Here is an 8977-nt window from a genome sequence, read left to right on the forward strand (position 1 = left end):
TATAACCCACTTGTCCTACAGATGCAATTACTTCTGTTAGAATTGCATTGAAACTGGACTACACTACTTTAAAAATACATAGACCTGCCTGTAGCATTGAGGTTTTAATTATCCTAACATTTAGTCAGCAAAATAAAAACAGTTTTATGTTATTGTCATAAATATTTTGATTTCATTAGCACTAATTACAGCAGCAAGAAAACTGCAACAAATGATTCAAAGGTCAATGAAAATCTGCCCAGTGGATGGTTTTATTCATCCATTTTTTGAGGTCTGGCAGAGCACTTTAGGGCTGCCAGAGAATTTTACTTCCTATAATGAAAGAGATTTAACATTCTTGCAATTCTCCACTGACAATAAATAGACACTCATCACCTTGTGTTGTGCTGAAATGATTTGTATGACTGCAAAAATTGCAGTCTTCAGTGAAAATAAGTGTGCATAATTACAAAGTTTGAATGTCTGAAAAAACTTTTAAATCCATCTTTGAATTTTGGGCAAAGCTGGGGGAGGGAAAAAAATCAACACTGATTTATTTCTCTGCTGAAGGGACAACCAAAAATAAATTGATTTTCAGAAAGATGCAATTCAGGGATTATTATAAAAAAAGAATCCAAGGTGGGCTCCACTGGTCTTAGGGAAACTGAGTTTCCAGTTAGGAGCAGGTTCTCAGTGTGCAAAATATGTAGGAATTCATTGAAAAACACTGTTGTATGAGAGAAAATGGGCAAGACCAGGTAGGAAATTAAATCAGTGCAAGATGGACTTGACAGTGCTGGGTTAACAGAACCATTAATCTTAAGGGTCCTTCCCAATCTCAGTAATTCTCTGATTCTATGGATCTCAAACTGACAGAGTTAAAATCCCACAGCTGCTTTAAGCAAAATAAATAAATAAATTATGTTTTTGGAAATCAGGACCTAACTAAAGGTCTGTGAGGTTTGAGAGTGGTGGGCTATGAATGAGAAGAACTTTCTTCATTTATAAATAGTGCTTTCCTAATAGCAGTTTTCTTGCTAGGATTTGCAAGTGTGCATCTTGTCAGAGGTTCAAAATTCCTGAAAGAAAGAATAAATCTTCCAAAGAGTAGGCAATGCCTTGAATTCAGCTGTAAATTCTGAGTACTTCAAGTTTGCTCTTACACCTCTGGTCAAGAGATAATTTCCCTACCAACATTTTTGCTATTGTCAGCTTCCAAAATTATTTAATAATTGTACTTACTTTACAAATTCACACCTAACTTAAGCAGGTTTTTATTTCTTTGTCCCACCCACGCTCTTCCTATAGAATGCAACACCTCCCTCAGGCACAGATAAAGATTGAGTTCCTTTTCTTCCCCCCTCCCTACCTCTTCATCTGGCTTTCCTTTCTTGTCACCTTCTATTTGCCTTTAAAAGAAAGAGCAAGATGGTTTATGATCAACATTACAAATCACATTTTAAACATGTGACTTTCCTGTGAGAAACAAATATTTTGAGTTTATTAATCTTATTTCCCCTGCAGGCATCTTTTGGTTCTCTGGCAGAAAATTTCCTTGGTTTTGTGTTCCAGATGTCTCCAAATTCACTTTTCAAACTTTGAAAAATAAAAAGGTAAGAAAAATTAAGAAGCTATCATCTCAAATTCAGGAAAAAATGTAATATCAACATATGAAAAAGTCTTCCACAATTTTCCAAAAATAGAAAATAGTCACTATCAAAGCAAGAAATCAAGACTGCCTACTGCACCTTGCTATTTCCAGTTAAAAATTTTCATTTTAAATGCAGTATGTATTTGGACTCCAGTAACTGGCCCCATTACCCTTTGCAATGTGTTGCTTTATAATTTTGAGGTGCAAATAACTTCAGATCATTAACAACTTCTGATAGCCCATGCCACTTTAAACTTTGAGGAATTTGGAGAGAACTCCTTGTTTTTCCTAATAAAAAAATCAGACTTGAAAAAATCAAAAAGATGCTTTCTGCTAAGCAAAAAGGAAAGCTTTTGGTCAATGAAAACTGGAATTTAGAAATGAAAAACAGATGAAGAATGAAGTGAATGTAGAAGTGAATGGACAAAGGAGAATGGTTTGAAAAGGTACAAAGTTCCAAACACTTTCAATTACCAGGATGATGTGTTTCACCAAGAGGCTCAAGTTTTCCAAGTCTATTAAGTTTGGGAGTTCCCCATCCAACTAAAGGAAAACAAAAACTGTCAGAGCATTCCATTACTGCACTGGATTATTCTGAGCTGTATAGACCCTACAGCTCCTTGGGAGAAAACAAAGCATTTAGAAATGCCCAAGCTATGCACTACATTGCATCTGTGCTGAAGAATGATGAAACACTTCAAAAATGAACTGATTAACCTTAAAAATAGTGATATTTTTAATCATGCCAGAGAGCAATCAAGTTTCTGGCTCTTTTTTTTGGGAAAATGATATTTTCTCCATGAAATAGGCCAAATCAATACTGCTGGAAGTTCATATCATGAAGTGGGAAACTGTATTAAAGATTTTCTAGAGAGGAAGGTTTAGTAGCTCCTCTCTGTATGAAAACCAGTCCAGTTTCAACATTCACAAGTGAGACTTCAAAGGATGACCCACCACAAATTGAGGCATCAATTACTGTTTTTACACTTACCTGGTGGAAGGGCTGGTGGTGTAGGATTCTTGGGAAGAGACTCCTCTGCATTAACAGGTTCTACTCTGTGTCCCCTTTTTAATTTTGGTTTTTTACTTTTTTTCTTATTGTTATCTACATCCAACAGAAAAAAAACATTACATATCCTACAGTTATATTCAGGTAATATCCTACATCAGATTCTAATAAAATTATTGGGGAGATACATCAGAGCTTTCAGTCCAGACTTAGACATAAAATTATGGGAAATGTAAATCACACAACATTTTGCTATAGAAAATAAACTGTGGGCATAAAATAGATGTAAACTCTACATTTCCATTAAGAAATTCAACTTATATAACCTATTCCTGCATTTCTGTGTTCCCAATAGGTGACATTGGTATGTGGTATAATGACAAATACCATGGACAGAAGGAAGAAGCATGTGAAAAACCAGATTAAATGACTTAAAAGGCAGCAGTTTTACCTGAGTCAAGGCATTCTGAGGCTTGTTGGTCACTCTCTTCTGCATGCTGCAAAAGCTGGGCAGTTGTAGAATTGCACCTTTCCAGCCTGCTGTCATTTGTATTTTGGCTACTGCTACTTGATATGTGATCCTGCTCTGCTTGGGATTTCAAGACAATTGTAGCCTTTTCAGTCTCCAACTTTTGTCTCTTCTTTTCCTTTTCCAGCTGTTTTTCATTCTAACAAAAAGGACAAGATTTTTTTTTTTTAATTACTTCTAATGCTGTAAACTGACTAATAAGAAAGGCTACTAAAAAATGAAATTATTCCCCAAATATCCTACATTTAGTGTACAATTTATCTTCAAATAGATGAAGAAATTAAATTTCCAATATCCTATCCAGAGGAAGGGAGAGGGAATTATAAAACAAAATGATCTTTAGATTTATTGTCTTTTTTCTTGTATTATTTTTGGTCCTATTAAAAAAACAAACAAAAAAACCCCAAAAAACTTTCTACTTTCTTTCTCCTCGATTTTTTTTTTTTATGTGCTAGTTAAAAAAAAATACAAAAAAATACAGATGGTCAGAGCCTAAGTCTCCAGAAAATGATATCCTAGTTTGGATAAATACCTAGCGTGGCATACAACCACAATAACAGGCTGCTTCACAATTCTGTGTCAGTAAATCACCATCTCTGCAATATTCACAGCTGCACCTTTATTTTATTGTTTTTGATGTTATTACTAAATGGATTATTGTGCATGTAGCTGCCTTGACATGTTCTGTGGACATGGGTGCTTTTGTCCTGGAAAAAAGCAAATGCTGGAATTACTTGCTTGAAAAATGTACATGTTTCTTTAGATTGTGTTATCTCCAGGCAACTGGATAAAAAAAATATGAACTCAGAAATGTAGGTTAAGGAAACTTTAATATGAATGTGATTTTCATATTTCAAAATTAATAAGAAATTCTCAAGAGTCTATTTTCAACTGAAAAGTGGTTATGCTCACAAATATGAATAACTGAAGAAGTCAGGAAGATTTGGTATGACTCACCACATCACTAAAACACCTTAGAATAAATGAATAGACCTTGAATATTTTCCACTTCTGAATCCCAGGAGTTTAATTAGGAGATGTTTTCAGGCATGTGTTTACATTTATTTTACTGTGTCTACAAAACTTTTGTTCCCCAATCAATAATAGAGGTTTTCTTATGATGAAAACAGTGATTCAATGCACAGAAATCGAGGCTGCCAACATTAAAGTAAGAATTTAAAAAGTGCTGTGCAGACAAGACTTAGAACAACTCTTTCTTTTTTCTCATTGCCTCTCAGATATTGTTAATGGTAGTTCTAAACAGACCCAGACTGCCACAAATTCTCCTACCTCAGAGATTACAGCAGATATAGGCTGGAAGGGGTTTCCACATTTCCCAGGCTCAGGCTCTTCCTCCTCAGGTGCATTTCCTTCTTCTTTTTCCCTTTGGCATTGTTGTTGGGTTGATGTTGTTTCAGTGGTTTTGGGGTTGTTTTTTTGGAGCAAGGGGAGTGGAAGGAGGGAGAAGGAATAAAGAATTATGAAGAAGCCAGAAATCTTATAGAGAACAATGTCAGTCCTCCCCACTATACCTCTCAGTGTAACACAAACCCAACACAATCCAATATGGTCGGAAGTTTTATGTGTGCAGAGACTTGTGGCAGATTAGGAGCAAACCAGTTTTTTAGAAATTTGTGAAATGTATATGAAGACCATGTCAAGTTGCAGCTGTTTAAAATGTACTTTAGTAATTTACTTGCTTATTTAAACCAAAACAGCCAGAATATAGTCTAAGATACTTCCCAGCTACTTCTCACAGTAACTGAGACTAAAAATTCTCTGCCTATATAAGGCAGAGGAGAGGACAGGGGTACTCAGGAGATATTTTAAGAATGCCCCAGTAAAAATGATTCACATCAGCTCTTCACAGCACCACAGCAGGCTGCTAAAGACCAGAAAGGGATGTGAAGGGGAGTAATAAATCAGTTATCCTGCCTTCCCTTATTGCATCATCTTTAGTTCCTTCATGCCTCACCTGTTGGATATCTTGAAGTTTATTAAGCGTAGTATTGAATAAATTTTCACATCTAGTGTTTGATATTCACATATGGGTTGGAGAGTCTAACTTAATACTTTATTTTAGAAGGCAACTTCAGATTAAATCACAGGAATTATTTTTTAGGTCAGCCTTCTGTGAAGTTATATTAGTAAGGCCAAGTTTATTATACATCTACCTTGCAATTCTCATTCACAGCACATTTCCAGCATGCAGCAAATCAAATAAAGGGGATGAAGAGGCAAAAACTTCAAGAAAGACTTGGCTTGTAAGCTTTAGATCCTGGATACCCTGGCTCCTGTAATATCTAAGCACAGGAATGAACTAAATATCTCAGAGAAGGGAAGAAGGGGTGGAGTAGGAATCACAGGAAAATACCTCTGCTCCCGTATCCTCCTGACTCGCTCAGCTCGTTCCAGTTTTTTCTGCTCCTCAAGTGCTTTTTGCTCTGTAGTGTCTCTCTGGATGCGCTCATTTAAGGCATCAAAATCTTTTGCTATGATATGGAGAAGCCAAAATAATCCCTTTTTGATTGATTTATCAATTTTTTTCCCACAGCCCATGATTGCTGAGCAAGGTTCCTATAAATATATGGAGAAGGAAGGAAAAATCTGCAGTTAAGACCACATTCCTTGACTGGAAACAAGAAATTAGTTGAACAATTACTGTTGACTGTGAAGCTTGTAAAACACTGGGAATTATGGGTTATAAAGTCCATGCTAGATTTATTAATCAAAATGAAAAAATCTGAGATGAAAGAGAATCAGCTTTGCTTCAGTTCATGAAAGAAAGTTCAACATGTTCATAAGCAGCTCAGGGGTAAATAAAATCTCCTGTGAATTTGTCAGAAAAGCTGTCAAAGCTATTTTATACAACTGAACAGGCACTGCACCTTGAGTGGAGTAAAACCTTTTGTAATTATACTCTCAGCAGTGAGAGAAACATGATCCAGGCAAATCTGTTGAAAGAGAAATGCAAACCTCATTGAGAAAATAGTTCTGAAAACACATCTGGTAAGAAAACATTGAAGGACCAAGAGTGCTTCTCTTGAGATTAAAGCACTTCAGGAAGATAGGATAATAGCCTTCAAAAACTTAAGGTGAAACTGCAAATAGGAAAATAATAATTTCCTCTTATTTTTTCATGTCAGGAGGACAAGTAAAATCAGCTTTAACTGGGACAAATGAGGCAGGGCTTGATTCAAGCTTGGAACGTAGAAAAGATTTCTCTCAAGATCTCCTGGGAACTGTTTTCAAAAATGTTTTGGAGCACTGTATGTATCTTTTAAAACATTCTCTGAATAACAACTGAATAGAACCAGCTCTGTGGATGACATGTAGAGATGATATTTCACATTGATTGTGTTCAGGTTGGAATTTATGACAATTAAAAGAGGCTCTCCAATGCCAACATCTGAAAAACTCTATCTGCTCTCTCCATCTGACAAGGATTTAAATGGCACAACAGTCAAGATATGGAATGTACCATTTACAACAGAAAAAAAAAAATCTGACCAGTCATGTTTAAATTAAGGTTCAAATATGAGTCCTTTTGGCACCTTGCAATACCCTCCAGCAGAACCTACCCAGGAAGGAGATATACAGAAGATGTATACAACTTGTTTGTCTGAGAAAACTGAGATCAAACACAAGCCAGCACTGGGGCAGTGTTCTTCTCAGTTTGCACCAAGATTCTTGTTGCTGAAGTTTGGTTACAAAATATGAACATTCAAGAATATGGAATATATAGACATATTAAATAAGAAAAAGAGGAAGGTCATTCTCAGTGGCACTGTCCAACAGCAAGACAAATTACTCCTTTCTTTTGCTTCAATACTTTGTGGTGAAATTTAAAGATCTAGTGGAAAACTAACTACAAGAATAAGAAGAAACAAAAGATTTTTTGGTCATTGCCTAGCTTTCTATCTTGCTTCACAATGCCTCTGTTTAAATTGACCCCAGGAGTCAATTTAGACTGAAGGAATTTGGGACCATTTTTATCTTTGAAGAGCCTGGTAAAGAAGGTGTCCATTAGAATATGAAACAGAGAGTGTGATCTAGTGTCTTTCCTAATTACACACAAAATATAAATAAAGAACAAGAGCAGCATGTCAGAAATTAAGCAATTCAGATGTATTGGAATACACTAATATCTTTCAGGTCATTTTCTGATGAATATTTTTCAAGAAAATATTTTCGGTACAGAAGCTCCTTGGAAAAAAAAACCAAGGATGAACTTGCAACTTTAATTTTTATGATTGCTATATGTGCATAGTGCAAAGTACACTAACTGAAGAAAAACACTCAGATAATCATGACATAATAAACAGAGCTATGCCCTGCTCTAACTCAGCTATTAGAGAAGACAATAGCAATATGTAGTGTTCTATAAATTTTACAAATCTCCCAAATGAATTCAAGTTATTTTTTAATTTTAAAATCCAAAGCTTAAATGGTTTTGCAAAACTGTCTTCTTATCTTGGCTAACAACACCATAATCCTCATTATCTTTCAAAATATTTTTTACTGCCATCAGAAAAAGATTGTGGAAATAAAGCGTTATCTAAGACACTGGTAGATTAAAACAGACTTAAAGAAAAACTTCAGGGACTACAATTTGGATATATTATCTGAAATGTTGACCAATATTAAGCAACTTTCATTAAGGTTTCTGGTTTTGGCTCTTCCCACAAAGACTTCCTGCTAGATTTTTTCTTAACAGGACAATGAATGCTACATCTAAATTTCAGTTTTATGGCATGTAGCATGATTTCCTACCTTAATGGAAACTTTACACAGATATGAGAAAACATTGCATCTTCAAATCTACTTACAATTTGACAGAGACACTTGTGTTCATTAACCAGCCTTTCCAGAGATAAGGACTCGATCACATCTGCTTCTGACAGAGCTCCTTCTCTGTCCTGCTTATTTGCCAGCCTAGAGGAAAAATCAAAAGAAATGCTCAGCATCCTGCCACAAGAGAGACTCTCAGATTTCCAAAAGCTGAGTTTGTGACAAAATTAGAAAGAAGAAGGGGAAGACTGAGAAAGAAAAGACGAAATTCCCTGTTTCCGCTTTAATTATTTATTCTGCTCAATAAAGCGTGTTAGTCTATGCGCCATTTTCATCAGTTGCTAATGTTAATCACAAAGGTGCTTAGTAATAAATTATTTCTAGAGAAAGCAATCATACTTACAGTTAAGGAAATAGACATAAAAGATCATCCTGCTTAACCTCTAAATCAACACAGGACAATCTGTTGGAGCCTCTGGATGAAAGTTCACAGTTTTGCAACTTCCCAAACCATTTCCCTGTTTGAAAGTGTTTCAGGATCATCTCAGCTCTGCCTGCTACCCAGCATTTCTCTCTGATGCCTAACAATGTTTTGAACTTGCTCTTCCTGAGTAAAATTTACAAGTGTAGAGGGAGGAACTTGTATGAATGGCTCTAAAACCCGTATTTTATTCAATAGAGGAAAGCAAAAAAACCCCACATAACTCACAAAATAAGTATTCTGTAAGATGAAGATCACTGTCTTGTCACTTACATGTGGCAAGAAATAGGACTCTAGAAGACAGACATTCATTTAGGAGTATAAAAATACAATCTAACCTTATTTTGCACTTTCTACAACATTAATAATTCAAGCTAAGTGCTGTACAGCATTAGAAAATAAATTTTTGAGAACTTGCTCCTCTCTAAAGCAGGAATTCCACTAAAATAATGTTCCTCTGAAATTTAGCCATTTGAATGACATAAGAACTCTGATTCAATTTTCTGGATAAGAAGTCAAATATTTGGCTTTCATGAG

General features: G+C 35.4%; 1 protein-coding gene across 5 annotated transcripts in view; it reads right to left on the reverse strand.

Moving 5' to 3' along the window:
- ARL13B (ARF like GTPase 13B) overlaps positions 1 to 8977 on the reverse strand; it is a 33875-nt gene that overhangs the window by 2921 nt on the left and 21977 nt on the right. For 4 of the 5 annotated variants that reach the window (XM_077781195.1, XM_021550087.1, XM_021550086.1 and 1 more), the window contains exons 5-10: positions 7998 to 8103; positions 5543 to 5745; positions 4459 to 4552; positions 3091 to 3307; positions 2622 to 2735; positions 2105 to 2173 (exon numbers count right to left, since the gene is read on the reverse strand). In XM_077781195.1, the coding sequence (XP_077637321.1) occupies positions 2105 to 2173; positions 2622 to 2735; positions 3091 to 3307; positions 4459 to 4552; positions 5543 to 5745; positions 7998 to 8103 (803 nt within the window). Of the gene's footprint in view, positions 1 to 1348; positions 1389 to 2104; positions 2174 to 2621; positions 2736 to 3090; positions 3308 to 4458; positions 4553 to 5542; positions 5746 to 7997; positions 8104 to 8977 lie in introns of all 5 variants that reach the window. The other variant, XM_021550089.2, reaches the window with a different exon arrangement.

The sequence above is a fragment of the Lonchura striata genome, chromosome 2, assembly GCF_046129695.1.
Source record: "Lonchura striata isolate bLonStr1 chromosome 2, bLonStr1.mat, whole genome shotgun sequence".
Lineage (NCBI taxonomy): Eukaryota > Metazoa > Chordata > Aves > Passeriformes > Estrildidae > Lonchura > Lonchura striata.